General features: G+C 66.3%; 9 protein-coding genes across 9 annotated transcripts; 5 read left to right on the forward strand and 4 right to left on the reverse strand.

The window, feature by feature from the left end:
- Window positions 1–674: 674 nt before the first annotated feature.
- RHOBADRAFT_17959 (uncharacterized protein) lies at window positions 675–1,917 on the forward strand (the record flags this gene model as incomplete). Its single annotated transcript, XM_018412400.1, has 5 exons — window positions 675–1,094; window positions 1,167–1,277; window positions 1,363–1,452; window positions 1,530–1,676; window positions 1,762–1,917. Coding segments are annotated over 5 exons (924 nt in total), but the record flags the coding sequence as incomplete, so codon positions are not given.
- A 134-nt stretch (window positions 1,918–2,051) lies between these two features.
- Window positions 2,052–3,510, reverse strand: RHOBADRAFT_55659 (uncharacterized protein; the record flags this gene model as incomplete). The annotated part of the gene is made up of 3 exons (XM_018417956.1): window positions 2,052–2,791; window positions 2,867–3,057; window positions 3,121–3,510. The coding sequence occupies 3 exons, from the start codon at window positions 3,508–3,510 to the stop codon at window positions 2,098–2,100; spliced, it is 1,275 nt and encodes a 424-aa protein (XP_018268606.1). The 3' UTR covers window positions 2,052–2,097.
- An 810-nt stretch (window positions 3,511–4,320) lies between these two features.
- On the forward strand, window positions 4,321–6,998 carry RHOBADRAFT_55660 (uncharacterized protein; the record flags this gene model as incomplete). Its single annotated transcript, XM_018417957.1, has 13 exons — window positions 4,321–4,446; window positions 4,603–4,667; window positions 4,734–4,797; window positions 4,866–5,053; window positions 5,116–5,180; window positions 5,244–5,267; window positions 5,331–5,676; window positions 5,738–5,810; window positions 5,877–5,985; window positions 6,064–6,092; window positions 6,183–6,421; window positions 6,496–6,736; window positions 6,834–6,998. The coding sequence occupies 13 exons, from the start codon at window positions 4,321–4,323 to the stop codon at window positions 6,996–6,998; spliced, it is 1,734 nt and encodes a 577-aa protein (XP_018268607.1).
- Window positions 6,999–7,154: 156 nt separating this feature from the next.
- On the reverse strand, window positions 7,155–8,615 carry RHOBADRAFT_55661 (uncharacterized protein; the record flags this gene model as incomplete). The annotated part of the gene is made up of 4 exons (XM_018417958.1): window positions 7,155–7,409; window positions 7,523–7,854; window positions 7,942–8,139; window positions 8,206–8,615. The coding sequence occupies 4 exons, from the start codon at window positions 8,613–8,615 to the stop codon at window positions 7,231–7,233; spliced, it is 1,119 nt and encodes a 372-aa protein (XP_018268608.1). The 3' UTR covers window positions 7,155–7,230.
- A 352-nt stretch (window positions 8,616–8,967) lies between these two features.
- Window positions 8,968–9,383, reverse strand: RHOBADRAFT_46605 (uncharacterized protein; the record flags this gene model as incomplete). Its single annotated transcript, XM_018414823.1, has 2 exons — window positions 8,968–9,173; window positions 9,293–9,383. 2 exons carry the CDS (start codon window positions 9,381–9,383, stop codon window positions 8,968–8,970), a joined length of 297 nt encoding a protein of 98 aa, XP_018268609.1.
- A 400-nt stretch (window positions 9,384–9,783) lies between these two features.
- On the forward strand, window positions 9,784–12,042 carry RHOBADRAFT_66897 (uncharacterized protein). Its single transcript, XM_018419117.1, has 2 exons — window positions 9,784–9,862; window positions 9,983–12,042. The coding sequence occupies exons 1-2, from the start codon at window positions 9,809–9,811 to the stop codon at window positions 11,891–11,893; spliced, it is 1,965 nt and encodes a 654-aa protein (XP_018268610.1). The 5' UTR covers window positions 9,784–9,808; the 3' UTR covers window positions 11,894–12,042.
- A 1,974-nt stretch (window positions 12,043–14,016) lies between these two features.
- RHOBADRAFT_46607 (uncharacterized protein) lies at window positions 14,017–17,378 on the forward strand (the record flags this gene model as incomplete). Its single annotated transcript, XM_018414824.1, has 13 exons — window positions 14,017–14,235; window positions 14,315–14,765; window positions 14,826–15,016; window positions 15,091–15,222; window positions 15,288–15,364; window positions 15,443–15,858; window positions 15,929–15,997; window positions 16,071–16,177; window positions 16,288–16,298; window positions 16,381–16,645; window positions 16,723–16,757; window positions 16,891–16,959; window positions 17,063–17,378. 13 exons carry the CDS (start codon window positions 14,017–14,019, stop codon window positions 17,376–17,378), a joined length of 2,358 nt encoding a protein of 785 aa, XP_018268611.1.
- Window positions 17,379–18,376: 998 nt separating this feature from the next.
- On the forward strand, window positions 18,377–21,698 carry RHOBADRAFT_65566 (uncharacterized protein). Its single transcript, XM_018418734.1, has 11 exons — window positions 18,377–18,664; window positions 18,744–19,164; window positions 19,293–19,483; window positions 19,553–19,684; window positions 19,748–19,824; window positions 19,886–20,301; window positions 20,375–20,443; window positions 20,551–20,657; window positions 20,736–21,115; window positions 21,190–21,400; window positions 21,465–21,698. Exons 1-11 carry the CDS (start codon window positions 18,446–18,448, stop codon window positions 21,561–21,563), a joined length of 2,322 nt encoding a protein of 773 aa, XP_018268612.1. The 5' UTR covers window positions 18,377–18,445; the 3' UTR covers window positions 21,564–21,698.
- A 763-nt stretch (window positions 21,699–22,461) lies between these two features.
- Window positions 22,462–27,709, reverse strand: RHOBADRAFT_39140 (uncharacterized protein; the record flags this gene model as incomplete). The annotated part of the gene is made up of 15 exons (XM_018413595.1): window positions 22,462–22,817; window positions 22,885–23,127; window positions 23,199–23,502; window positions 23,577–23,813; window positions 23,876–24,101; window positions 24,315–24,723; window positions 24,801–25,255; window positions 25,319–25,567; window positions 25,652–25,802; window positions 25,867–25,984; window positions 26,089–26,462; window positions 26,529–26,660; window positions 26,724–27,247; window positions 27,332–27,357; window positions 27,426–27,709. 15 exons carry the CDS (start codon window positions 27,707–27,709, stop codon window positions 22,572–22,574), a joined length of 3,978 nt encoding a protein of 1,325 aa, XP_018268613.1. The 3' UTR covers window positions 22,462–22,571.
- Between the last annotated feature and the right edge of the window lie 56 nt (window positions 27,710–27,765).

The raw sequence follows: 27,765 nt of genomic DNA on the forward strand, positions 1-27,765 counted from the left end.
TGGAGAGCGGCGAGGCGGGCGGGGTCGAAGGCAGCGTCGGACATGGTGGGCGAGGTGGGGACGACGAGAGGGGGGGAGGGAGCACCAGGAGGTCCAAGAGGAGCTCAGAGGAGGAGGAGCGGGTCGCCCCTCTCGCTTCCACACCTCGCTCGGGCCTGCTGCCATGACCTCGAGGGCTGCACGCGCACTCGCACCTGCACTCCGCCAAGCCCGCCCTTGCTGCCTGTGCCCGCCGCCGCCCCCTCGCCCGCGCAAGGCTCCCCGGCTCGCCTACTCGACTCGCGCCGCACCGGCCTCGTTCGACGACCAGGTCCTCGACGCTGCCCGCAAGCTCCTCGACGACGCCCACACCTCGCTCGAACAAGGCTCGGTCGAGGCCGCAAAGCGCAACCGCGAGCTCGAAGGCCTCCGCACCGCCCTCGACCATGTCGACCAAGGCCAGGAGGTGCGCTCCCTCTCTCCCTCACGCTCCTTATTGCCTCGACGCGTTACCGAGGGCTCTTGCGGCTTGATGCCGAGCTCGAGGCGAGCGTGCGCGGCCTCGCGGGGAGCTGCCACCGCGTCCTTGGTCGTGGCAGCCGAATGTCAACCTCTTCGAACCTCTTGCACTGACTCCCGTACCCCCTCACCTCCCGACGCAGCTCATCGCCAGCCTCCACGAACTCGCCGAGCTCGAGTCGGATCCCGACATGCGCGACCTCGCCCTCGCCGACGTCCCCGACGCGACCGCCGCCCTCGCGCGCATGCGCCAGCACCTCGTCTCGGTCCTCGCCCCGCCCTCGCCCACCTCGTCCCTCTCGGCCCTCGTCGAGCTCAAGTCGGGCGTCGGCGGCTCAGAGTCGTCCCTGTTCGCGGCCGAGCTCCTGCGCATGTACCAGCGCGTCGCGGCCCGCCGAGGGTGGACGGCGAGCGTCGTCGAGAGCGTCAGCGTCGAGGGCATGGGCACGGGCGACGCGTACAAGGAGGCCCTCCTCGAGGTGACGGGCGACGGCGCGTTCGGGTACCTGAGGCGCGAGGCCGGCGTGCACCGGGTCCAGAGGGTGCCCGCCACCGAGAGCAAGGGGCGCGTGCACACGAGCACCGTCTCGATCATTGTGCGTCTCTCGCTCTCTCCCTTTCCTGCAGGACGAGTACTGACTCGTCTCTCCACGTCCCCCGTCGTGCAGGTCCTCCCGAGCGAGTCGGGCAACCAGTCGTCCCAGGTCGACGACTCGGACCTGTACGACCTCAAGGACGTCAAGATCGAGACGATGCGCTCTCGCGGTGCAGGAGGACAGGTGCGTCTCGCCTCCCTCTCTCGAGACTCGCGCCTTCTCGCCGTCTCGGGGTCCCGTACTGACTCTCGCCCCGCCCCGCCTGCAGCACGTCAACCGGACCGAGTCGGCCATCCGCCTCACCCACATCCCGACCGGCATCACCGTCTCGATGCAGGACTCTCGCTCTCAGCACGAGGTGCGTCCCGCTCCCTCACCTCTCTCCCTCGCCCTCTCTCACCTCCTCGACTGACCCCTCTTTCCCTACTCACCCAGAACCGCTCTAAAGCGTTCCGCGTCCTGCGCGCTCGCCTCCTCGATCGCGCGCTCCAGGCCGAGATCGACGCTCGGCGCTCGCTGCGCAGGACCCAGGTCCGCGGCGCCGACCGCAGCGAGAAGATCCGGACGTACAACTTTCCGCAGGTGCGTCCCTCGTCGTTCTCTCGCCCTCTCTCTCTCTCGGCCAGACGAAGAAGCGTGTCCTGACGCTCGAGACTGTGTATCGCAGGGTCGCCTGACGGACCACCGCATCCCGATGACGGTGTCGGCGCTCGAGGAGGCCATGGAGGGCGGCGAGGTGCTCGACCACATCAACCGCGAGCTCGAGGAGCGAGAGGAGCGAGAACGCGTCGAGGACATCTTGGCGGGCTTGGAGGAGCCGTAGCGACGGAGAGGAGCGAGCTAGAGCTGGCAAGACGCACATAGAGACTGCTGTCGAGGTCGGAACGAGAGGGCGAGAGCGACTTCCCGGGTCGCTCACGAGCGCGCTTCTCTCTCTCTCACACAGACGATGACGAACACGATGAGGTGTCGAGCGTTGCGTGCGACCCAGAGACAGGCAGCCTCACCGCCGCTCGCGCCCCCACCGCTGCCCGCCTCCTCCCCCGACCCGATCCCGCTCGCGCTCGTCCCTGCGCTCCCTCTTCTCCGCCCACCCTCCTCCTCCTCCTCCTCTTGCTCCTCTCCGATCCTCCCACGCTCCCCCTCCCGCACCACTCCTCGCCGCCCTCGCCTGCTCGACCGCCTCGCGGTTGTACACGCCCCACCCGGCGCCGCCCTCGCCGCCTCCCTCGCTCCTCGCCGGCGTGCTGCTCGCCGTAGTGCTCCCCGACGACAGCGCCGCCTTCCTGCGCGCGGCGAGGAGCGCCGCGGCGCGCTGCCGCTCGGACGCGACGCGCGAGGCCGCTTCTGCTGCGGGGTCGAGAGGGGCGGCCGCGGCGGCTGTGGGGCGAGATGTGGGCGAGGGCGAGCGGCGAGGGCGAGAGGACGAGGACGAGGGGGCGGGCCGGCGCTCGTGCTTGCGCGGGAGGAGCGTGGGGAGGACGGGCTCGAACGCGGCGGCGCCGGCGCTCAGGCGGGTCGACGACGAGGCCGACGACATGGTCGAGCGGGGCGTGTCGTCCCAGTGCGTGGCGTTGCTTGAGCGGGAGCGGGGCGTCGGGCGGACCTTGCCCGAGAGGACGTCGTCGCGGCGCTGGAGGTACGAGTTCATGAGGGCGAGCGGGTCCGAGAAGCGCTTCGACTCGGTGTCGCGGTACCTGCGGGCGCCGGCGTGCGACAGTCAGGACGCGTTCTTCGACGGGCTGCGGGGGAGAGAGGACAGCGAGGCGCACGTTCGCTCGAGCGTCGTCTCGATCGACCCCTTGCGCTCGCGCTCCGTCTTGCCGTCGCGCGAGGCGTACCACCCGACGGGCTCGGGCTCGCCCTTCTTGGCGAGGTACACCTTGGTGAGCGAGTCGTCGGGCTCGGCGGCGATGACCTTCTTGAGGCGCGACTCGAGCTTGGAGGATCCCGGTTGGCCGCCCTGCAGAGGAGCGAGGTCAGTGGGGAGAACGAGGAGGGCGAGAGGGAGAGCGAGTGGACGTACGTCCTCGAGCTCAGCCCAGAAGTTGACGTGCCCGTTTGTCGTCATGGGCCGGTCCTTGCCCTTGCCCTCGCCCTTGCCGTCCTGCGCCGCAGCCGGCCGCACGATGGTCGCCCGGACGTCCTCCTCCCGCTCGCCGTCCTCCTCGCGCCCCTTGCCCTTGAGCTGCCGGTCAAGCGCCTTCTCGCCCTCGTCGTCCCGGTCCCGCTTGCGCTTGTTGCCCTCGACGCTCCTGCGCATGCGGTCGAGCCGCGCCTCCGAGTCGGCGAGCAGCGAGCGCTGGTCGTCGTCGGCCTCCTTGGCCTCGGCGAGCGCCTCGTCGCGCTTGACGCGCGCAATGTTCTCCTGGCTGTAGACGTGCCACGACTTGTGCTGCAGGAGCTTGATCGGCATGATGAGGCGAGGTCGAGGTGGAGCTGCGTGGAGGAGAGGAGAGTTAGTCGTCGTCACGGCAGATACGAGGCCCTGGGACGCACGAGGGGGTTCAAAGACTGATTCGAGGCTCTCGCAGCGGTCGCTCGAGCCTTGGCGGCGTGCTCGTCGAGATAGAGGGCGAAACTGATGAAGAGGGGGCGGCCTTGTACGAGGCGGTGGCGGCTTGAGCTGGGTGGCGCTCGGCTCGGTTTGCTCGTGACGAGTCTAGTGCCGGTAATAGCTAGCGCACTGCCTGCTCAACGGCGGAGCGAGGCTGGTGGTGGTGGTGCAGGAGCACCTCCTCCTCGATCTCCTCCCCCTCTCACGCTGCTCAGCCCACCCGAGCCACTGCTGCTCGATGCTGCATCTACTCGCCGCACGGATACAGCACCGCAGCCACCCCTGCCGACCTCTCCCGACCAGTCCTCACGTCGACCCTCGCCTCGCCTCGTCGCACGCCGTCCTCGGCTTCGCACACCCACCTCGACCGCAACTCGCACGGCGCACGCTCGCTGCCTCGCAGATGACCTGCCGAGCAGCAGCAGTACTCGGCCGACGCCTCCGCTGCGGCGTTCCGCATTCACAGCTCCGCCTGCCGCATGGAGGAGCTCGATCGCGTCTGCTCCGCTCGAAGGGGAGCGACTCGCGCTCGACCGGAATCCCAGCGCTCGAACAAGCCTTCGCGGAATCCGGGCCGATGATACGGCTGCGCTGTACATCGCGACAGAGGACGCTGCCCCGTCGCTTGGCTGTCTGCTTCTTTCCTCTCCGTCGCGCTCGGTTGCGACCATGCACCGTCTTTGGCTCGCCCTGCTCCTCAGCGCGGCGCTCGTCACCTCGACCAACGCGCTCGCATGTCCTGGGACTGAAGGTTTGATCTACGGGCCAGGCGGCGGCGTCTGGTGCTGCCACGGCGTGCGCACCACCGGCAGTCGTTTGCCCTCCTCGACCGACAGCTCCATGGACACGTACCAGCCGTTCATCATCCTCAACTGGGACATCTCGCCCGACGAGAGCTTGCGGCCGGGCATGGCGGGCCTCTAAATCGACGCAGGAACGACCGTCTCGCAGCTCACCTTCAGCGTCTGGGGCGGTCCGGGCGACGATGTGGGCGCCAACGCGGGCGCTACGGCCAGGTCAGCTCGCTCGAGACGTCCCTCTTCGACCTGTTCAGGGACTTACGCACCCTTTTCGAGTCACAGTGGGCGCGCGACTGGAACGTTCGACAAGACGACCCCGGCGACGACGCTCAAGGCGGCCATCCTCGTACGCCATGCTTGCTCTCGAGTTACTCGCTCTCTCACGCAGTCGAGGAACTGACTTTGTATCTGCAGCTCAACATCAAGGACGGCCAGGAGCTCGAGTCGCCGGCAGGGTCCGTGCGAGGCGTCGACTACGGCTTGGGCGGCGGCTACTCGGCGATCGCCGACGCGGCGTGCCTCGAGGGCCGCAGTAGCCTCGAGTTCAGCGAGGGCGACGAGTGCCGCTGGCTCGTCGCAGCAGGCGGCGGTGGAGCGGGTCCGTGCGTGACTTTCCCGGCCGCTCGTTTTCGTCTCGGCGGCGCCTGACTTTTCGCCTCGACAGTTCTTCCGATGGGTCGTCGTCAACGTGCGACTCGTTCGAGTCGACGTCTGCTGGTGGTCGTCCAGGTGCGCTCTGCGCTCGACTCGTCCTCTCAAAACCGGTCTTGACCCTTGCCTCGACAGTCGCAGACGCTCAAGGTCTTTACAAGGGAGGTGAGCAGCCAGTCCTCGTACGCCTCGGTCCACGACGTCGATACACTGACACACGTCATACAGGCGGCGGCGGCGGCGGCATCCGTGGCGGCGCAGCATCGCCGTCGGGTCAAGGTTGCGCAGGTTCCGAGGGGCTCGTCGAGCAAATCGCGGACATCAGCGACCGGTCCAGCCTACCGCCGGTCGGCTCCCCACGCGCTCAGATCCGGTTCCAGCTCGAGGGCCGTTGCGAGCTCCTCGTCGAGGGCGACGTGACGACCGTACCTTCCTCGATCGACATCTCGACCCGGTACCGCCGAGCAACAAAGGCGACGGTCACCGTCGACGCTGGAACGACGATCAGCCGCGTTTACAGCACGCAGACGTTCACGGCGCTCGACATCTCGACGTCGACGATCACGCTCACGGGGTGCGTCGACCGTTCCGCCTCGTCGACAGTCTGCCGTCCGCTCACTTTCCCTCGTTCGCAGCCCGACCACGACTATCCTCACGACGGCCACGAGCGCCACAACCCCTCCCACGGCGACTGTGACCGAGCAGACTGTGCGCACGAGCCTCTCGTCTCCTCTCGCCCGTCCTCGCCTGACCTTCTCAAGCCGGCGTTCGCAGGACGTTCGCAACCTTCCTTCAGGACGGCCCCCTGTCGCGACGACGACCGTCTTTGAGACTGTCACAACCGAGCCGGCGACTGTGGTGGCCTCCCAGACTGCGACAGCTGGTCCGTCTCGTTCCTCACCTCGATCGTGTCGGGCTTTGCGCACGAGGTTGACGAGCTCTGCCTTCCTTGCCGCCACAGAAGCTTCGTCGTGCTCGTCTTATCGTGTCGTGCGTGCTCTGTCTCTGTCTCTCTCTCTCTCTCTCTCTCTCGATCCTTGCGCCGAGCGCGTCTCGCCAACTCGGCCTTCTCGTCCGCAGGTCTACCCGGCCGCCTGCTGCCCGGCTCAATACTTGCCGCTCGAGTCGGTCGAGGCTCTCGAGCGTCGCGACGGCGAGTGGCTCCAGCCGGGCGACTACGTCACCTGGTACGCGACGACGGTGACCGAGAGCGTTTTGACGACGACGACGACAATCGACTGGCCGCCTGTCAAGACGGTCAGCAGCACCTTCGTGTACACCTTGACAGAAGGTGTCGAAGGCCCTTGGGTGACCAACTAGTGAGTGTCCTTCCTCGTCGTCGTTCAGCGTCGTCTCGTCCAGATTCTGACTCGCTCGACCCTCGCCGTCGCAGCGAGACGACTCGACGCACGATTCGCGTGCCTGGCCCACGCTCCACGTCGACCACCATCGCCTACAGCGAGGCACCAACGCCGCTCGTGACGAGCACCTCGACGCGCTTCCTCCGGGCGCCCCTCAGCGTTCTCACGCCGCTCCTCTTCCCGACGACGACGATCACGGTCTCGACGACGACGACGCTCCCGACGCCGACGACGACGGTCACGTCGAGCCCGAGCGCTGCGTGCGCCGTGGAGGTGCGTCCTCCTCTCTCCTCGCCGTCGCACCCTGTCCCTCCTCGCGCACGGCCCTCTCCCAGCACGTTTCGCTCACCTTGTCCTCTCACTCGCGCAGACGGTGCAGGCGTTCGCTCTCGACAAGTGCCCGTACGCGAACAGCGTCGGCGCCCAGACGAGGCTTCAAGCCGTGCAGCAAACGAGGCTCGAGGGCTACAAGGCGAAGAGCGGCGGGCAGCCGGTCGTCGTCGACTGCGGGTCGAGCGGGTCTTTCACGTACTAGCGCCTCGTTCAGTTACACTCTCTGGAACTCTGAGCTCTCTGTCATGTTCTCGCGCCGGTCGAGAGCGGAAGAGAGGGACGAGGAAAGCTTCTGATGAGCCGGACGGAGAACCGCTCGCGTGTCGCTCTTTCCTCTCGCCTCGCCTGGTCTCGAGAGGCAGGAATGCGCAGATACATAACAGGGTGCGAGTAGAGATGTATGAGAATAAAGACAAGGACGTCGAGCTGCGCCCTCACCAAGCCTCGCGCTCGGCCTCCTCGAGCCAGCTCAAGTTGAGGACGCCCTCGTGCATGCGCCCGTCGAGGCCAGCCTCGTCGGCGGCGGCAGCAGCGACGGGACCAAGGACCGTGTTGAGCGTGGCGGCGAGGCGCAGGCCGGCCTGAGTGAGGAGCCGCTCGACCGTGAGCGAGTCTGCGGGGGAAAGGACGAGGAGGAGCGTCAGGGTCCGTGCGGTCATGCGCGTGCTCCAGGCACACCTCGACATGCCGCACACCGTCGAGAGGATGAGAGAGGGGGCGACGCACCCCTGATGCGGCGGTAGAACTCGCTCTTGCCGCCCGCCTCGACCGGCGCGCCGTGCTCGTCGTACCCGTCCGGGAAGCCCATCTCGCACGTCGTCTTGTGCGTCTCGGTCGCCCACGTGACGGGGCACACGGTCGCCTTGGCCGGGCCTGCGCCGAGGACGAGCTGCGCTGGGTGAGGCGGCGTCGGGGAGGGCGAGAGGGCGGACGACGAGGGGGAGCAGGTGAACCACCCGGGGAGCGAGGTGCGCCACCAGGTGCGGACGCCCTCCCACAGGAGGAGGCGGATGTACGGGTCGTAGATGCGGCCCATGAGCGCCGACTCGATCTGCTGGCTGCGGGCGGCGCGAGGTCCTCGAGGGTCAGTGGCACGTCGCGCACGGCGGGCAGGGGAGGGAGGATGAGGGAAAAGGGGGGCGCACCTCGGCAGCGGCGACGTGTAGTTGCTGTGCTCGCGAAGAGCTCGAGCGATGAGGAGGCCGTCCCACAGCGAGTGCAAGTTGGTGCGGCGGCCCTCCCACAGGACCGGGTCGCCGTTGCCGCCGCGCTCACGCGACGTCAGGTGAAGAGGCTGATGGATGTCGCCGAGGAAGTGGACGAGGAAGCGGAGCGACTCCCAGCTGCGGACGAGGCGAGAGGGAGGGTCAGTCGGGAACTCGAGAGGTTGGGAGGGGGAGGAGCGCAACTCGTGAGGGTTGGTCTCGAGGCGCGACGTGTAGTTGGCGACGGCGTGGATCACGTCGTTGTCGGAGTGCCACCTGCCCTTGCCGCCCTCGTCGTCGGTGCCGTCGCCGGTGCCCGGCCACGAGCACACCTGGGGCGGGTGGTCGCCGTCCCACGAGCCGTAGTGAAGCTGGCCGCTCCAGCCGCGGTACTCGGGCACCATGCGGATGCGGTCGGGCCAGGTGGCGATCGGGGCGAGGTGGCCCTTGGCGTAGTCGGGGATCAGGCTCGAGTCGGAGCGGAGGAAGGCGAGGACTGGAGGGTGGAGATGGATCTCGGCGATGGTGGCGACGATCTCGTGGCCTGCTGCGCCCCAGGCATGTGCCGAGGTGGTAAAGAGTGCTGCGGTGGCTGCCAGGGTCGGGACGAGCATGTTGTTGGTGAGGGAGAGATAGCGAGCGTTGAGCGGCGCGACGACGCTGGTGGGGGCGGGGAAGGCGCGCGTCGCCCGGCGTGCTGGCGCTCCTTCGAGCTCTCGCTTGCGTAGCAGCCAGCGGCACTGTATTCTGACGGTCACATGCGCCGCTCTCAGCCCGGGACGAGCAGGTGAGGACGAGGCTTTCGCTCGCTCAACTCGTCTCGGCCCTCTGCGCGGCCGTCTCTCTCGCCGTCTCCCTCTCGAGCGAGCACGGAAGGGTGGGCACTGATGTCGTTACGGTCGAGTGCGAGCTACGAAGGCTCGAGAAGGGCAGGAGAGGGAAGAGGGACAAGAGGGAAAGGGGGAGCTACAGCTCGCCGGCCGACCCTTCCATTGACGAGCCAGGGCGCGACTGCTCGGCGCCTGCGTTGTCGTTGAGCTGCGCCTGGAGGCTCTTGAGCTCGTCGCGCGACTTGGGCTCCTCGAGCTTGGCGCCGGTGACGTGAGGGTTCTCCCCGCGGCCGCCGGTCGGGTTGTCGTGCAGGTGGGCGAGGTTCGGGGCCGAGCCGAGGCCTGCGAGGGAGGTGAGAGTCAGTCGTCTGTGCGCACGAGGAATCGGCGGCAGAGCGCGGTCGCCTCGAGTCGACGAACCGCGAGGTGGCCGGGGGGAGGGAGAACGGCCGAGGACGCACCGGGGGTCGCCTCAGCGTCCGAGCCGGGGAAGTTGGACTTGGCAGGGTGAGGCTGAATGTGGAACTGCTGCTCTTTGTCGTCGTCGGACATGTTGAGAGTGAGGAGGGAGAGGGAGACATGCGAGATGACGAGTTGGCCAAGTGGGGGGCGCGCTGCCGTCCGCCTCAGCACAGGGTGCACAGCCAGTGTGACCAGGGGGAGGCCAAGGAGCTCGTACGTCCCATCACCCTGTCGAAGGACCAGCTCGAGGGAGGCGGGCAAATGGCGGTCGCTTCGTCTGGCGAGCCGCTCCTCGACGGCCTTGCTCTCGCCTCTACACCCACTCGAACCACATGCTGGCAGCCAGGACTCGCACTGCCACTACGGCGGCTCGCTCCCTGCGAGCCGCTGCCCCGCCCGCCGCCCGCGTCGCCCACATCTCGTCCTCGTCGTCGGTCCCCTCGTCGCTCCTCCTCCAGTCGCAGCGCCGCGTCGAGGCGCAGCAGCAGCGCGCCAGCGATGAGCTCGGCGACATCATGGCCAAGCGCTGGCTCGGCAACGCCGTCGCCCACAGCACCGACGCAGACAGGGTGCGTCCTCTCCCTCTCTCTCTCTCTCTCGCCCGCACGATAAGCCCGCCCGTTGACTCCCTCTCCACCGTCCCTCCCGCCACCCACCACCGCGTCCACGGCCATGCTCGACACGTGCAGGAGACCATCATCCGCCTCCTGTACTCGCTCGCGTCCCGCCGCGAGGTGTCGCGGTACCTCCAGATCTTCTCGTCCGCGACCCACTTCGCCGTCCTCAAGGTCGGCGGCGCCATCATCACCAACGACCTCGAGTCGCTCACCCTGTCGCTCAACTTCCTCCACCGCGTCGGCCTGTACCCGGTCGTCGTCCACGGCATGGGCGACAAGCTCAACGCCCGCCTCGAGGCCGACGGCATCGTGCCCGACTACATCGACGGCATCCGCATCACCGACGCGCGCACCCTGTCGCACGCCCGCCGCGTCTTCCTGTCGGAGAACCTCAAGCTCGTGTCGACCCTCGAGGAGCTCGGCACGCGCGCGAGGCCCATCACGGGCGGCGTCTTCACGGCCGAGTACCTCGACGAGGCGAGGTACGGCTACGTCGGGCGCATCACGTCGGTCGACAAGGAGCCCATCGAGGCGTCGATCCGCGCCGGCGCGCTCCCGATCCTCACGTCGCTCGCCGAGACGCCCGAGGGCCAGATCCTCAACGTCAACGCCGACGTCGCGACGGCCGAGCTGTCCAAGGTGCTCGAGCCGCTCAAGATCGTCTACCTGAGCGAGAAGGGCGGCCTGTACCACGGCGTCACCAAGGAGAAGCTGTCGCTCATCAACCTCGACGAGGAGTACGACGACCTGATGAAGCAGGACTGGGTCAAGTACGGCACCAAGCTCAAGCTGCGCGAGATCAAGGAGCTCCTCGACCACCTCCCGCGCGCGTCGTCCGTCGCCATCATCTCGCCCGACAACCTCCAGAAGGAGCTCTTTACCGACTCGGGCGCCGGCACCCTCCTCCGCCGCGGGTACAAGCTCTACAAGCACACGTCGATCGAGGGCGTCGGCCAGGACCGCCTGCGCCGCGTCCTCGCCGAGCGCGACGAGGACGTCACGTCGGGCCGCAAGTCGGTCGCCCAGGTCCTGTCCGAGCTCGAGAAGAGCCACGCGCCGTTCACCATCTACGGCGACGAGCCGTGCGACGTCGTCGCCATCGTGTCGCACCCCGAGGGCCAGGTCCCCGTCATGACCAAGTTCCTCGCCAACCAGAACGCGATCCAGAACGGCGTCACCGACAACGTGTTCAACTCGGTCCGCAAGGACTTTAAGCGCCTCTTCTGGACCGCCAAGGCCGACGACGAGAACAAGGCGTGGCACTTTGAGCGCGCCGACGGCTCTTTTACCCGCAACGGCCGCTCGCTGTTCTACTACGGCGTGCAGGACGCCGGCGAGGTCGAGCGCCTCGTCAAGGACCTCGACGCCGCCGGCCGGGTCGAGCGCTCGTACCTCCCGATCTCGTACACGTCGTCGTCGCGCGGCACCGTCTCGTCGCCGGGCAACCTCGCGTCGGCGTTCAACACGCGCTCGTACTCGACGCGCGCTCGGCCCGCCGCCGCATCGTCGTCGTCGTCGCCGTCGTCGTCGCCGTTCGGCCAGTCGCAGCAGGCGCGCTCGTTCTCGAGCTCGCCGTCGTACGCCGCGACGGCCAAGCGCGTCGCGCTCATCGGCGCTCGCGGTTACACGGGCCAGAACCTCGTGTCGCTCATCAACTCGCACCCGTCGTTCGAGCTGGCGCACGTCTCGTCGCGCGAGCTCGCCGGCCAGCCGCTCGACGGCTACACCAAGAGCAGCGTCACGTACGAGAACCTCGGCTACAAGGAGATCGAGCAGCTCGAGCAGCGCGGCGACGTCGACGCGTGGGTCATGGCGCTCCCCAACGGCGTCATGGCGCCGTTCGTCGACGCCATCGACAAGGGCTGCGCCAACAAGCCCGAGTCGAAGAAGAGCGTCGTCATCGACCTCGGCGCCGACAAGCGGTTCGACGAGTCGTGGACCTACGGCCTCCCAGGTGAGTCGCTCGTCGCCGCCTCGGCCTGAGAGACCCCTGCCCCCCTCCCTCGTCCTCCTCAAGTTGTGCCTCGTTCTCCCCTTTCCCCCGTCGTGCCGTGTCCAAGTCGTCGTGCCCAGGTGTAGCGTCCCCTCCTCCCGAACGTGCAGACGCTGTAAAGCAGCTGTTCTCGCCCTCGCGCGCCGGTCCTCGCACTGCGTCGCCCGACCCTTTGCCTCTCGCGCTCTCGTCGCCGCCTGCATCTCTCGTCGTCGAGCGCACACAGTCACTGACACTTTCCTTCGTGCGTTGTCCGCAGAGCTGTACAACCGCGAGGCGCTCAAGTCGGCCAAGCGCATCTCCAACCCGGGCTGCTTCGCGACCAACTCGCAGCTCCTCCTCGCCCCTCTCCTGCCCTACATCGCCGCCCCGCCCTCGGTCTTTGCCGTGTCGGGCTTCTCTGGCGCCGGCACCAAGTCGGGGCAGGAGCCCAAGGTGCCCGCCGAGGCGCTGCGCGGCGGCATCAAGCCGTACTCGCTCACGGACCACATCCACGAGCGCGAGGCCGGGTACCAGCTGTCCAAGCTCGTCCCGTCCGACGCACCTTTGTCGGGCGACTTCAAGCTCGCGTTCGCGCCGCACGTCGCGCCCTGGTTCCAGGGCATCATCTCGACCGTGTCGGTCCCGCTGTCGAAGGAGATGCGCGCGAGCGACATCCGCCAGCTGTTCGAGGAGCGGTACGGCGACGAGCAGCTCGTCAAGGTCCAGAGCGAGGTGCCCGAGATCCACCAGATCGCGGGCAAGCACGGCGTCCGGCTCGGCGGGTTCCAGGTCCACTCGAGCGGCAAGCGCGTCGTCCTCGTCGTGCGTCCCCTCTTCTCCTCCTCCTTCCTTTCCTTCCCGGTCGCCGACTGACCCATGTCCTCTCTCGTACTCTCGCAGGGCGTCATCGACAACCTCCTCAAGGGGGCTGCGACTCAGTGCCTGCAGAACCTCAACCTCGCGCTCGGTGTCGGCGAGTACGACGGCATCCCCCTCGACTTCTGAGCAGGCGCGTCGGGCAGCTGTCGGCGGCGTCGCTCGGGGCTAGAGTGGGACGAGGAGCGGCAGGGACCGCTCGCGGATAGAGTGGTGGCGGCGCAGACGCGGCGCGAGGGTCGTCATCGTTTCTGCCAGGTTCTCGGGTCGCAGCATCTCATTCATCTCTCGTGGCAGCAATCTCATGCAGTATCCTCTCCCTCTCTCAGTCCCGCTTCGCTCTGCAAGTGAGCCGCTCGCGTTCACGAGAGTTACCTCGTCGTCGTTGTCGTCGCTCGGGCCCACGCTCGAGCCGCCCACTCGGTGCGAGACGGCTCAGAGCACCACCAGCCGGACAAGAGTGTGAGCGAGCGAGTCGGAGAGCACGTTCTGCTCAAGGGAGCGAAGCAAGTTGAGTCGTCGTCGCCGGCCAAACTTGGTGCCGCAGTTCTCCGAACCGCCGCGCTCTCGCACGCTGCCACAGCTCATCAACCGCCCCGTCGCACCACCCTCACCAGCTCGGTTCTTGGTGGTGCGCCGAGCTAGCTGCAAGCATGGGTCTGCCTCTCACCGGTGCGTCCCTGGCTGTCCATGCGGTGCGCGCCCTCGCTCACCTCCTTCCTCCCCACGCAGAGCTTCGCCCGTCCGCTCCCGCCTCGGCTCGCGCGTGTGCACGACTGCGCAGCGCAGCAGCACTTCGCCATGCGGTCCACCACGCCCTGCACCTGTGCCTTGCCGCGCCGGGCAGAGCCTGCGCCAGGTCGGGGCGAAGCGCGGTTGGCTCGGCTGCTCCCCCTCGAGATAAGCTTCTCGTGCGGCTCAAGGGGGCGCGCGAAGAGCCCCTTCGGCTTGCGCAGAGGGAGTTGCGCTCAAGGCGGGTCGCTTGAAGCGACCATGCGTTGTTCGAGCGCGGCCCTCCTCGCCCGCAGATCTCGCACATTCGCTAGCTATAGTTGGCCCTCGTCTCGTCCAGGCGGGGCCAAATCTGTCGCGCTCGAGATAGACGCTGTCTCTGCTCTGCGGCGGCCGGCTGCTGTCCTCGAGGATAAACCGCCCCGTCCCCCTCCCCCTCCCCCTCCCGCTTCTCCTTCTGTCCCTCATCTCCCACCTCCCCTCGCCGCTCCCGCTCGACAGACCCAACCCTTCGACCGTCGCCATGGTTACGGTCCGCAACCCGTTCAAGCGGCAGAACTCGGTCGACGCTGTCGCCGACCCGACCCTTCACGAGACCGTCTCGAACGAGGTCAAGACGCCCTCCGACGAGAAGGACGGCTACGCCGCCGACGTCCAGGACACGCTCCCGATCGACAACCCGTACGGCGAGGTCCGCAACGAGAAGAACCTGCTCGCCAACGGCAAGGAGCGTCCTATCGAGGTGAGCCCCGCTTTGGCCTCGTCTCTTCGTTCTCGCTCGAGCAGATCACTGACATGGACTCGACGACGCTTGCGCACAGACCGCCGAGGACATCGCGACGCGCTGCATCTCGCTCGAGGACGACCCCGACATGCTCATCCACACGTTCCGCATGTACGCGCTCGGAATCGGCCTCACCTGCTTCGCCGCCGTCCTCGGGCAAATCTTCTACTTCCGCCCTCAGACTGTCTACGTCTCGCAACTGTTCCTCCAGGTCATCGCCTTCATCCTCGGCCGCACCTGGGCCGCCGTCCTTCCCAACGCGTCGCGCGGCAAGTTCTGGGCGTTCCTCAACCCGTGCGAGTTCACGCTCAAGGAGCACGTCGCCATCCTCGTCATGAGTTCGACCGCGACCTCGTCCGCTCAGGCCATCTCCGTCTTTGCGGCCGACGACCTGTACTACGACATCACGCCGAGCTACGGCGTCGCAATCTTCACCCTCCTCGGCTCGCAGCTCCTCGGCGAGTCTCTCTTCCCCCTTCCGAGGCGACGTCCTCGCGACCCTCTCTCGAGCGCAGCCGACTGACTCGATCCGCCCGGACGACTCGCAGGATACGGCCTCGCCGGCTTGTTGCGCTCGTTCTGCGTCTTCCCGACCTACATCGTCTACCCGAACTTGGTCCCGACGGTCAACCTGTTCGACGCGCTCCACCGCGACAAGGACGAGAAGGCGCAGAAGAAGCGCCTGCGGTTCTTCTGGTACATCTTCATCGCCATTTTCTGCTGGGAGTGGGTTCCCGAGGTGCGTCCCCTCGCCTCCCTCCTTTCCTCCTCGTCGTCGTTCGCCGATCGACTGACGATCCGGGTCGTCTGCAGTTCATCGCGCCGACCCTCACGGGCGTTTCGATCTTCTGCCTCGCCAAGCGCGACTCGGCATGGGTCACCCGCATCTTCGGCGGCTCGAACGGCAACGAGGGCCTCGGGCTCTTCTCCCTCTGCTTCGACTGGGTGAGTCGAGCCTCCCAGCCGCCCCTCTGGTGTCGACCTGCGCTCACGCCTTTTCCCGCTCGCAGAACTACGTCGGCTCGGGTGGCGGCTCGCTTGGCGCCCTCTTCACGCCCATCACGACCCAGGTCTCGCAGTACATCGGGTGCGTCGAGTCTTCTGCCTGTCGAACCTCTCCTTTCGTCTCGGACGAAGCAGTAACTGACGGCCCCCTCGCCGACAGCGTCGCCCTCTGCATCATCCTGTTCTGCTCGATGTACGTGACGAACACGTGGAACGCCCAGGCCTTCCCCTTCCTGTCGCAGCAGCTCTTCTACAAGAACGGCACGGTGTACGACCAGCTGGCGATCCTCAACGCCGACTACTCGCTGAATGCGACGGCGCTCGCCGAGCAGGGCGTGCCGTGGTACGCCGCGTCGAACGCCGTCTACTACCTCGGCTCGAACCTCGCCATCGGCGCCACCCTCACGCACGTCGGCATTTGGTACTGGCGCCCGATCCTGAACGCCGTCAAGGGCTTCCGCACCCGCACGATCGAGGACCCGCACTACCAGAAGATGCTCGTCTACAAGGAGGTGCCGATGTGGGTTTACGGCGGCATCATCCTCGCGTCGTTCGCCATGGCTATGGCCACCTGTTGTGCGTCCCGCCGTTTCCGCTTCTCGACGTTCCCGAGTCGACCTTCCTAACTCGCCTCTTCTCGTCGCAGACACCGGTCACTCGCAGCTGCCGTGGTGGGCCCTCATCGTCGCCATCCTCCTGGCGTTCATCATGTTCCGTGAGCCGTACTCCCGTCTTCCTTGGCCCGTACCGTCGACCGTGAGCGGCAACTGACGGGTCCTCGCCATCAGCCTTCATCTGCGTCATCTACGCCATCACGGGCTTCAACACCGACGTGACGCAGCTCTCGCAGATGCTCGGCGCTGCCCTCGTCCCCGGCAACTCGCAGGCCAACATGGTACGCCCGAACGCTCGCCACCAAGTCGCGCCGGACCTGACCTTTCTTTTCTTCCCCTTTCTCTCCTCCTTATCGCTCGAATCCTCCTTCGACTGGATGCGCTCGAGCAGTACTTTGTCCTGTGAGCCCCGAGCCTTTTCATCGTCTCGGTCGACCGGTCGCACCCCGTACGAGCCTCTCGCTAACTCGTTGCACGTGCCCAGGTACGGCGCCAACTCGAGCGGTCAAGGTCTCGGGCTCGCTCGCGACCTCAAGATGGCTCAATACACCAAGCTCCCACCGCGCACGACCCTCTTCGTCCAGTCGCTCGGCACCGTCATCGGCGCCATCCTCCAGCTCATCATCATGAAGCAGATCATCAGCGCTCAGCGTGAGCTGCTCCTCGACACCCAGGGCTCCAACATCTGGTCGGGCCAGCAAGTCCAGTCGTTCAACTCGCAGGCCGTCTCGTGGGGCGCCCTCGCCAAGGTCCGTCCCCTCGACTCGAACCGCTCGGCCCTCCTCCTTCTCGTCTCGACCCTGTCCTGACTTTTCCTTCCCCGCAGGACATGTACGGCCCACACTCGGACTACTTCATCATGTGCGTCCCTCTTTGTCACTTGTCCCGGCGCCCGTTCCCCTCGGCTCCACCTTTCGGCCCTCCTCTCGTCGATTCGCCTTTCGGTCCCTAGTGTCCCTCACTCGACGAGCCTGACTCTCCAACGCCAATACAGCCCGCTCGCCATCGTCATCGGCCTCGCCGTGCCCCTCCCGTTCTACTTTGCGCACAAGCTGTGGCCCAAGTGCGCCCCGCCTCTCTCCCTCTCGCGCGAGCCGAGGCTCTCTCGCCTTGTCTGCGGCCACCTCTCCCTCGCCCCCGTCGACTGACGACACGCCGATCCGCAGGATGCGCTTCAACACGTTCGTTTCGCCCATCACCTGCTGGTGCCTCGGGTACTTGTCGGTCGGCATCAACTCGTCCATCTTTACGACGATGCTCCTCGCCATCTTCTCCCAGTTCTACCTTCGTCGATACCGCGCCACCTGGTTCCGCAAGTACAACTACCTCATGTCGGCGGCGCTCGACGGCGGCACGCAGCTCTTCGTGTTCGTCGCGACCTTCGCCCTCTTTGGTGGCGCAGGCACGGAGCAGACCATGCCGGCGTGGGCGCTCGCTCCTGCGTCTGGGAACTACGACTACTGCAAGCGCTTGACGGCGTAGCGCCGCCGAAAGCGAGGGCGCGTCGTCGAGCAGCTGGACGAGCTCGCAGACGAGGTTCTCTCGAGGGGTCTGTGCGGTACTGCTCTCGGTGTCTCGAAGCCGGTACTTCCTGTGCACTGCGGTCGACGTGTCATGTCGACGTTTCAGTTCGTGCTCGTCCACTCGCACCGAGAGAGAGAGAGAGAGAGAGAGCGCGACCAAGGCGTTTCCCAGCTCTCGAACGAGCCGACGCCGGTTGCCCCGGATCGCCCGCCTCGGCCGAGTACCTTCCGTTCGTACGGCAGCACGTCGGAAACTCCGAGGAACCCTTCTCATCGTCGTCGCCACCCGTGTGAGAGCACAGCTTTGCGGGCTCGACAATCCTGCGCGCGGGTGGCTGCTCACGCGCCCGCACGATAGCGCCATGACAGCGCGGGCCGGCGCAAGTGTAAAACTTGACCGAGCCGCTGCCGCTGCGTGCTCGCTGCTCGTTCCGCGCGGTGCCGGCCCTCACGCGCCCGCCATCCCCCAGAGCTTGCGGGCGTCGACCTCGCGGCCGTCCTCCGCCCGCCCCGTCGGCTCGCGCATCTCGGGCTGCTCGTGGCCGTGCGACAGCTTTGCCATGCGGGTCCGAGCACCTGCAGCTCGCGCGTCAACCTTGCGCTCTCGCGCGCGCGGCGAGGACGAGGCGCAGGCAGGTGGCGGCCGGCCGCGAGAAGGGCTCTCGCCGAGCTCGCTGTTGCAGATGCTGCAGCGACGTGCGCACCCTCGCGCTCGAGCAGGCGATCTGCGCGCTGGAGGAAGCCGTGCGCGTGGTGCGCCCTGCGCCCTCCCCGCTCGCAATTCTTCCCATCTTCCGCTAGCTATTGTTGGCGTCGAGATCTCGTGCTCGGTCGCTCCCGTCCCGCCAGATCCAGATACACAGGCGTGCGACCGCGCCACACGGCGAGTCGCCCGGCTCCAGTGCCGCTTTCCCTCCCTCCTCCCCCACGCTCTCAAGTCAACCCGCCAGCGACCCTCCCGCCCAGCTTGCTTCTCTACTTTCTCGACCCTCTGCGTTCGACAGACCCACCCCCTCGACCGTCGCCATGGTTACGGTCCGCAACCCGTTCAAGCGGCAGAACTCGGTCGACGCTGTCGCCGACCCGACCCTCCATCAGACCGTCTCGAACGAGGTCAAGACGCCGTCCGACGAGAAGGACGGCTACGCCGCCGACGTCCAGGACACGCTCCCGATCGACAACCCGTACGGCGAGGTCCACAACGAGAAGAACCTGCTCGCCAACGGCAAGGAGCGCCCTATCGAGGTGAGCCCCGCTTTGGCCTCGTCTCGTCGTTCTCGCTCGAGCAGATCACTGACATGGACTCGACGACGCCTGCGCACAGACCGCCGAGGACATCGCGACGCGCTGCATCTCGCTCGAGGACGACCCGAACATGGTCATCCACACCTTCCGGATGTACTTCCTCGCCATCGGCCTCACCTGCTTCGCCGCCGTCCTCGGCCAGATCTTCTACTTCCGCCCTCAGACGGTGTACGTCTCGCAACTGTTCCTCCAGGTCATCGCCTTCATCCTCGGCCGCACCTGGGCCGCCGTCCTTCCCAACGCGTCGCGCGGCAAGTTCTGGGCGTTCCTCAACCCGTGCGAGTTCACGCTCAAGGAGCACGTCGCCATCCTCATCATGAGCTCGACCGCCACCTCGTCGGCCGAGGCCATCTCGGTGTTCGCCGCCGACGACCTTTACTACGGCATCACGCCCAACTATGGCGTCGCCATCTTTACGCTCCTCGGCTCGCAGCTTCTCGGTGCGTCCCTTCTCCCCTTCCCTCGACCTTTCCCTCGACGTCGACGACGTCTGGTCGACGCTCGACGAGCGCTCCGCACGAGGACAGTGACTGACCTCGCTCGCCTCCTCCCGCTCTCTCTCTCGCAGGATACGGCATCGCCGGCCTCCTCCGCTCGTTCTGCGTCTTCCCGACCTACATCGTCTACCCGAACCTGGTCCCGACGGTCAACTTGTTCGACGCCCTGCACCGCGACAAGGACGTCGGCGCGCAGAAGAAGCGCCTGCGCTTCTTCTGGTACGTCTTCATCGCCATTTTCTGCTGGGAGTGGGTCCCCGAGGTGCGTCTCGCCTTCCTTTGTCTCTCTCGTCGGTACGAGAACGCTCCTGACGAGCTGGCACGTCTGCAGTTCATCGCGCCGACCCTCACGGGTATCTCGATTTTCTGCCTCGCCAAGCGGGACTCGGCATGGGTCACCCGCATCTTCGGCGGAGCCAACGGCAACGAGGGCCTCGGCATGTTCTCGATCTGCCTCGACTGGGTGCGTCCAGCTGTGGCCCGCTCATCAAAAGTCGACCTGCGCTCACACCCCTCCTGCTCGCAGAACTATGTCGGATCCGGCGGCGGCTCGCTCGGCGCGCTCTTCACGCCGTTCACGACCCAGGTCTCGCAGTTCATCGGGTGCGTCCTCTCTCGCCCCGCTCGCCTCGTACGTTGGCGCTGACTTGCTTTGCCCGGGCAGAATCGGTCTCTGCATCATCCTCTTCTGCTCAATGTACGCCACCAACACGTGGAACGCCGCCGCCTTCCCCTTCCTGTCGCAGAAGCTGTTCTACAAGAACGGCTCGGACTACGACCAGCTCGCCATCCTCAACGCCGACTTCTCGCTCAACGAGGCCGCCCTCGCCGAGCAGGGCATTCCCTGGTACGCCGCGTCGAACGCCATCTACTACCTCGGCTGCAACCTCGCCATCGGTGCGACCCTCACGCACGTCGCCATCTGGTACTGGCGCCCGATCCTGAACGCCATCAAGGGCTTCCGCACTCGCTCGATCGAGGACCCGCACTACCAGAAGATGCTGGTCTACAAGGAGGTGCCGATGTGGGTCTACGGCGGCATCATCCTCGCGTCGTTCGCCATGGCCATGGCCACCTGCTGTACGTCTGCCGCCTCGTTCCGAGTCTCGACGTTCCTCGAGCGACCTTCCTAACTCGCCTCTTCTTGTCGCAGACACCGGCCACTCGCAGCTGCCGTGGTGGGCTTTGATCGTCGCCATCCTCCTGGCCTTCTTCATGTTCCGTGAGTTGCTCGCACCTCTTTCCGTCCCCTCATTCGTCGTCGTCGACGGGCCGTCGCTGACCTTCCTTCCCCCTCGTCCCCTCTCCTCCCTCTCCTCTCGCCTACAGCCTTCGTCTGCGTCATCTACGCCATCACGGGCTTCAAGACGGACGTGCAGCAGCTCGCGCAGATGCTCGGTGCCGCCCTCGTCCCGGGCAACTCGCAGGCCAACATGGTGCGTCGCGCGCTCGAGCCCCTCCCTCCCTCGCTCGCCGCGAACCCGTCCTGACTTCGTCCGTACGCTCGTCCACAGTACTTCACCCTGTACGGCTACAACTCGTGCGCCCAGGGCCTGTCGCTCGCTCGCGACCTCAAGATGTCGCAGTACACCAAGCTGCCTCCTCGCGTCACCCTCTTCGTCCAGTCGCTCGGCACCGTCATCGGCGCCATCCTCCAGCTCATCATCATGAAGTCGGTCATCAGCGCTCAGCGTGAGCTGCTCCTCGACACCCAGGGCTCCAACATCTGGTCGGGCCAGCAGGTCCAGTCGTTCAACTCGCAGGCCGTCTCGTGGGGCGCCCTCGCCAAGCACATGTACGGCCCGGGCTCGCCGTACCAGATCATCCCGTACTCTATCCTCGTCGGCCTCGCGGTCCCGCTGCCGTTCTACTTCGCGCACAAATTCTGGCCTAAGTGCGTCCTCCTCCTTCCCTCTCCTCCTCGACCTCCTTTGGACCCCTTTCCTGACGCTCTCTTCCCCTCTTCAGGATGCGCTTCGACCAGTTCGTGTCGCCGATCACCTGCTGGTGCCTCGGCAACCTCTCGGTCGGCATCAACTCGTCCATCTTCACGACGATGCTCCTCGCCATCTTCTCCCAGTTCTACCTTCGCCGGTACCGCGCCACCTGGTTCCGCAAGTACAACTACCTCATGTCGGCGGCGCTCGACGGCGGCACGCAGCTCTTCGTCTTTATCGCCGTGCGTCCTCAACCCCTCGTCCTCCTCGCCGATTCCTCCGCTCACACTTCTCTGTCTCTCGCAGACCTTCGCGCTCTTTGGTGGTGCTGGCAGCGAGCAGACGATGCCCAACTACGCGCTCAACCCAACGGGCAACCTCGACTACTGCATGCGCCTTACGTAGACGGCGCGAGAAGGTGGTTTAGGAAGAGGAGAAGACGGATTCCCCCAGTTGTGCTTTAGTTTTACCCTTCGTTCGTTCTCTCGCACTGTGTCTACATAGTGCGCCCGGGTCTGCAATCAGCGCGATTGCTCAGTCTCTTCTGCGTCGGCGAGAGTGGCCCAGCTCTGCCTCGTCGGGGGACCTTCCCAAGTTGCCTTCCCTCGTCCTTGCGCTTCGCAAGGCCATCGCCCTTGCTCTGGAGCACAGCCACTAGTCTTTCGTGCATCCTCAGCTGCACTGCCTGGAGGATTTTCTACTGCGCAGCGGTGCACTCGCGTCGCCGCAGCGCCCGACAAGCTCGCTCGGCGCGGCTTCCCTCTCTGCTCGCAAGTCGTTGCTCTCGTGCTGCGGCGGCTGCCCCTCGAGATGTGAGCCATGCTCTCAAGGTCCCTGTGCTTGGTCGCGCTAGGCGAGATTACAAATCGAGGGCAGGCGAGGAAGCCGGGCGGCGCACGGACCCTGCGCGCCTGACGGCGGTTTCTGCTCCCTTGTCGCTCGTTCAGGTCTCTCGACTTCTTCCCTACGCAAGAGAGGACCGCAGAGGCAGAAGCAGGACGTTCAGGCTGCCGTGCATAGCGAGCAGAGCGAGGCGAAGCGAAAGTCGAACGCGCGATTCGAACCAGTCCAGATCAGAATCGCAAGGCTCGTCTCGAGGCAGCGATGGTGCGCTCGCCGTCGAAGTACATGGCCGCACGCTGGAGTGCGCATCGCCGGGGCTGTCGCCACCGAGACCGCACCTGAGCATATCGTAAGCTGACAAGAGCCGATGAGCGTTCGAGTCGGCGGCCGCCGCGCGCGAACTTGAGCCTCAATCGGGCTCGACGAGGACATCGCTCTCGCGGCGACGACGAGGAACAGAGAAAGGAAAGGCTGCATACGTTGCGAGACTGCTACAACAAAAGAGGTTGAACGACGAGGAAGAAGAGGAGACAGAGGAGGGAAGGGATGGGAGGGGAGGAAAGGGCTCGATCACAAGAACGCGACCTTGGCCCGCAGCGCCGCCCACGCCAGCAGTCGCCAGACGACGACGAGCGCCATGAGGATGCCCATGTATTTGCCCGTGCCGCTGTAGGGCAAGCCGAACGTGTCGAGAATCTGCTCGCCCGTCGCGGCGATGCACGCCCCGCTCGCGAGCTGCGCCTCGTCGCAGCGGAACGTGAGGCCGGCAAACTCGTTGATCGTGACGGCGAAAGCTTGCGGCTTCATCGGCGAGATCTGCGGGCGCGAAAAGGTGTCAAGGCCTGGGAGACGAAAGCTCAGAGGGGGTGGACGGTCGACGCACCCACGCGATGATCTGGAGCCAGTACGGCACAGTGGCCGAGACGATGCCGTTCACCTGGCCGAGCAGCGTCAGGCCCGCCGAGACGAGCGAGACGGCGAGGCCGCCGTTGGTCGTCAAGGCGCTGAAAATGATGCCGATCGACTCGCCGCAGCTCAAGAGAGCCCACGACGAGATCCAGAACTCGACGAAGCGGCGACCACCTTGCTGAAGGTTCATGCCGTAGATGAAGACGATTGCCCAGGGCTGCGGGACGAGAGAGGGCCAGTCAGTGAACTTTTGCTGCTGCCGCCGACGAGGGAGGGACGAGGACGCACGAGCGAGCTGACGAGCGACGTGATCGTCTCCTGGACCGTGTAGGCGGCGAGAAAAGTCGTGGCCGAGTGTCGGGCGCTGCTCTTGACCTCGTGAAAGTACAGCGCCCGCTCGAACGGGAAGATGGCGAGGCAGGACAGCATGCCCACGAACGGCAGCGCCGTGGTCTCTTGAAGCAGGCCAACGCGAGTTTGAGGGCTGGATGGGCCATAATCGAGACGGGCGAAGAAGAGCCAGAAGAGGAGGGACAGGAAGACGGGGTTGGCGAGGCGAGCGACGAAGATGTCGGGCTGACGGCGGAGGTTCCTGTGCGAGACGGACCGTCAGGGCCTCGTCGATGCACAGACTCGTCGAGAAAGGGCTGCGGAAGGCGCACGCACAAGAAGCTGCGCCGAAGCACGACAGGGAAGGCCTTGTGGAAGGGCGTCGACTGCAGGCGCGCCGACCGGGTCGGCGCCGACGTTGCCGCGGCCGACGGCTCTGCGTCCTCGACGGCGCTCGCGCCCGACTCGAGTTTCCACGTGGCGACGAGACGATCGACGCGTTCACGAGAGCGCTCCTCGGCGGCAGGCGACGCGTAATTCAACGACATAGCGTCGAGGAGAAAGTCGGCAGGGCTGCAGGCGGCGAGGGTCTTAGTCTCGACGATGCCTGGAGGTGGGAGGGGTGGCGAACGCACTTGTAGTTGGCCGGCGAGTCGAGTCCTGCTCGGCTGAAGAACGGCAACGCCTCCTTGGCGGGGCCCGAGAAGACGGTCCTGCCGCCCTTGGCCAGGAGCAGCACCTCGTCGATCGCGTTCCAGATCTCGGCTCGTGGTTGATGAACCGTGATGACGACGGTGTGGCCCGCCGCAGCGAGGTCGCTGAGCATCTGCATGACGCTTGAGGCCGTAAAGGCGTCGAGACCTGCGCAGGCGAGAGGAAGAGAGGGAGAGGGGCAGAGAGGGAGAGAAGTAGAGAGGGAGAGAGAGGGAGAGAGGGAGAGAGAGGGAGAGAGGGAAAGAGAGAGAGAGAGAGAGGGAGGGGAGGGAGAGAGGGAGAGAGGGGGAGAGGTAACGAGAGGGAACGAGTCAGTCTTCGCCGGGCGGCGGTCCTCGAAGAGAAATGAGGTGGACGCACCGGTGAGCGGCTCATCGGCGTACAGCACTGCTGCGCCCGAGATGAGCTGAACGCCGAGCGACACGCGCCGTTTCTCGCCGCCCGAGATGCCCTTGAGGAGCGGCCCGCCGACGAGGTTCGACGCGCAGGGACCGAGGCCGAGCATGCGGATGACCTCCTCGGCGCGAGCGTGACACGAGGCCGTGCTCTGGTGCTTGAGCCGCAGGCGGGCCGCGAAGCGCAAGGTCTCGCGGACCGTCAAGGCCGGGAGGTGGAAGTCGTCCTCCTGCTCGACATAGGCGACGAGTGAGGCGAGGGTCGAGTCGAACGGCTGGCCGTTGAGCGTGATGGTGCCCGTCGAGCTGAAGGCCGACATGGCGGACGAGTTGAGGCGACCGGCGAGAACTTGGAGAAGGGACGACTTGCCGGCCTGCAAACGACGAGGAGGAGTGAGTGGGTAGGCCGTCGATGCAGGTCGTAGAGTGGCCGTGCGAGTATGGGACGCACGCCGGAAGGACCCATGATGGCCGACACCTTGGCCGCAGGAAAGCTCGCCGTGACGTCCTCGAGGATGACCTTATCCTTGCGCTCGCGCAGCTTGCCGAACCCGCGTTTCGAGACGATGAGCTTGAGGTGCTTGACGGCGATGTTGGCCGCACGTCTCGACGTGCTGCGCTTGAGCTCGGCATCGTGGCCGGCGGCGGCGGTCGACTGCGAGACGTGCTTCGAGGCATGCTGGACGCCGCCGGGCCGATAGGTGACGAGGAGGACGGTCGCGAGGGCGTAGGCGACGAGGACGAAGCCGAGGAGGCCGAGAGGGAAGACGTAGAGAGGCGTCGCGAGGTTGAACTGCATGCCCCGCAACACGTTCTCGCCGACGCACTGATTCAGCGCCGGGCCGGTGACGCCGTCGCAGGCGAACGTGCGACCGATGAACTGAAGGCGAGCGACCCAGTGAAAGCCTGTCGAGGAAGGTGGACCGTCAGGGAGTGACCGCGGGAGAGAGAAGGCGAACGGGTGCGCACCGTAGAAGAATGGCGAGATCCACCGCAACCAGCTGACCCAGGCGCCCAAATCGGTGACGAGGTACCCTGCCGAGAGCAGAAAAAAGATGCTGAAGCCGTTGGCGAGCATAGACGCCTGGGCGAAGCTGCGCTGCACGCCGCAGCACAGCAGCGCGTACGCCCACGCCGCCTCCTGCTGCAGGATGCCCTGGGCGATGAACGAGAGGACCTTGGTCGCCAGATCTTGTCGCCAGAAGCCGGCCATAAAGTCTGCAGGGCACGGGATGTCAGCTAGTGGGCAAGAAGAGGGACGAGAGGGAAGATGATGGGGGAAAAGGGAGGCTCGGGACGCACAGACGATGACCGAGTAGACGGTTGCGGCGACGATGTTTATCGGCGCGTAGCTGAGGATGACCGAGACGACCCAGGGACCAGTCGAGTACAGGTTGTCCTCGCGCTCGCGGTCGAAGACGACGAGCTCGTTGCAAAGTAGAAAGACGGCGAGCTGCGGGGCAGGGACTGTCAGTACTTGCCGCGTGCGTGACAAGAGGAAGAAGAGCTCGACGCACAATGATGCTCAGGTAGTAGAAGGCCGGCGCCTGCATGTAGCACAAGGTCTTGAGCGTCTGGATGCCTGCCGGGCTCTCGGCCGGCTCGAGGAAGACGAGGCCAATGACGATGCCGATGCTGCACGAGGTGACGAGGGAGGAAGGCGCACGGGGAAGATGGAGGTGCGAGAGCGTCAGGACGGTCCTGTCTGGCGACCCGAGAGGGGACGAAAGTGGACGAACATGATCGCCTGAAGGGAAAAGCCCGCGCACACGCCCCAGTTGCGCAAGACGTTGCGCGTGCCTCGTCGCGTGAGGATGAAGGTCTGTTGGAGGAAGGTGGCGCGGACGAGCGGCACAGGAGCGTCGATGGCGGTGGCGCCGCCGGACGAGAGCGACTCGCCCTTCTCGGGGTCCGACAGGCGCAGCGAGTCGGGCTCGTTGGACGCCTCGGGCTCGACAGGAACTGAAGCGCTTGAAGATGACGACACGGTGATGCCCTTCTCGCTCGTCGCGGCGACCGTGTGCTGCTCCTTGAGCCACGCCTGGACGAGCTGACCGACGCGCGCGCTCGACTCCTCCTCGGCCAAGTCGGTGCGGCTGTCGACGGACGAGATCTGGAGGAGCTCGACGAGTCAGTTCATGACGCAGAAGAGAGAAGGAGAGAGATCGAGAAGGCTCACGTCGATGACAAAGTCGAGCGGGTTGGTGTGCGCAGGCAGGTCGTGCCCGAGCGAGGCAAAGTACGGGAGCATGCGCTCGCGCTGCCCCGAGAAGACGGGCGAGCCTCGAGACAGCAAGAGGATCTTGTCGAACTGTAGGCGAGGGGGCAGAGTCAGGCGGGAACGGCTGTGACGAGGACGAGGGAGAAGACGCACCAGGCCGAACGCTTCTGACCGGGGCAGGTGACAGCTGAGGACGACGACACGCCCGTTTGCGGCTAATCTTTGAAGCGTCTGCAAGATCTGGAACGCCGTCGAGCTGTCGAGGCCGCTCGTCGGCTCGTCGAGGAGGAGGATCGAACATCGCTCGACAAGGGCGCAACCGATGCTGAGGCGCCGCCGCTCGCCGCCGCTGATGCCGCGTCGCAATGCTCCACCGACGAGGACATCTGCGACGTCCCGCAGGCCGAGCTCGGCCATCGTCTGCTCGACGATGGCGGTGCGCTGCGCCGGCGAGACCGACTTGGGCAAGCGCAGCGCGGCGGCCGTCTCGAGCGTCTCCTTGACCGACAGGTACGGCAACAGGGCGTCGTCTTGTCGCACGTAGCCGATGACCTTCTTGGCGGTGCCGAGCGACGACGAGCGCGAGTCGGCCGCGCCGCTCGCCGGGAGGTAGTCGATCTTGCCCGTCGGGAGCTCGAGGTTGCCGAGTCGCCCGGCGAGCACGTTGAGCAAAGTTGCTGTGGACAGTGGGCATGTCAGCTTGGTCGCACCCGCAGAGCTCGTACGAGGAGAACGGGGAGGAACAGGAGGAGGGGACGCACTCTTGCCGCTGCCGCTGCCGCCGATACTGCGAGCGCACGCGAGGTCAGGTCCGCACGATGAATCATAGAGGAGGGAGAATCGAGCACGACACACAGTGCGAGCACCTCGCCTGCGGCGATGTCGACGCTGACATTCCGCACCAACTCGGTCGGCACCGCCTCGCCGCCCTTCTGCAGCCGCCGCTGGACCCACCTCGGCACGGTGAACGGGATGGCGACCGGCACAGTCCATCGTGGCACCGGCGCCTGGATCGACAGGCCGCGGACGACGACCCGGTAAGGCGGTGGAGGAGGAAGGCGGGCGAGGAGCGACGAGGGCTCGTGGGCGTCGTCGATCGCCTGGTCCGTGTCGTGTACAGACTCAAGTTCGCTCGCCATCGTCGCAGCCAGTGCGCGCGAGGCTTGTGGTGAGAGCGAGAGCAGGTCGCGCTGTC

This window comes from Rhodotorula graminis (genome assembly GCF_001329695.1).
Source record: "Rhodotorula graminis WP1 unplaced genomic scaffold RHOBAscaffold_14, whole genome shotgun sequence".
Lineage (NCBI taxonomy): Eukaryota > Fungi > Basidiomycota > Microbotryomycetes > Sporidiobolales > Sporidiobolaceae > Rhodotorula > Rhodotorula graminis.

What these genes read in the sequence shown, in the direction of transcription:
- RHOBADRAFT_66897 (XM_018419117.1), top strand. Translation starts at nt 9,809, where the DNA reads ATGGCCAAGCGCTGGCTCGGCAACGCCGTCGCCCACAGCACCGACGCA. An exon ending in ACAGCACCGACGCAGACAGG is followed by an intron (nt 9,863 to 9,982) that starts GTGCGTCCTCTC and finishes CGACACGTGCAG; the next exon opens with GAGACCATCATCCGCCTCCT.
- RHOBADRAFT_65566 (XM_018418734.1), top strand. Translation starts at nt 18,446, where the DNA reads ATGGTTACGGTCCGCAACCCGTTCAAGCGGCAGAACTCGGTCGACGCT. An exon ending in GCAAGGAGCGCCCTATCGAG is followed by an intron (nt 18,665 to 18,743) that starts GTGAGCCCCGCT and finishes GCCTGCGCACAG; the next exon opens with ACCGCCGAGGACATCGCGAC. An exon ending in AGCTCTTCGTCTTTATCGCC is followed by an intron (nt 21,401 to 21,464) that starts GTGCGTCCTCAA and finishes TGTCTCTCGCAG; the next exon opens with ACCTTCGCGCTCTTTGGTGG.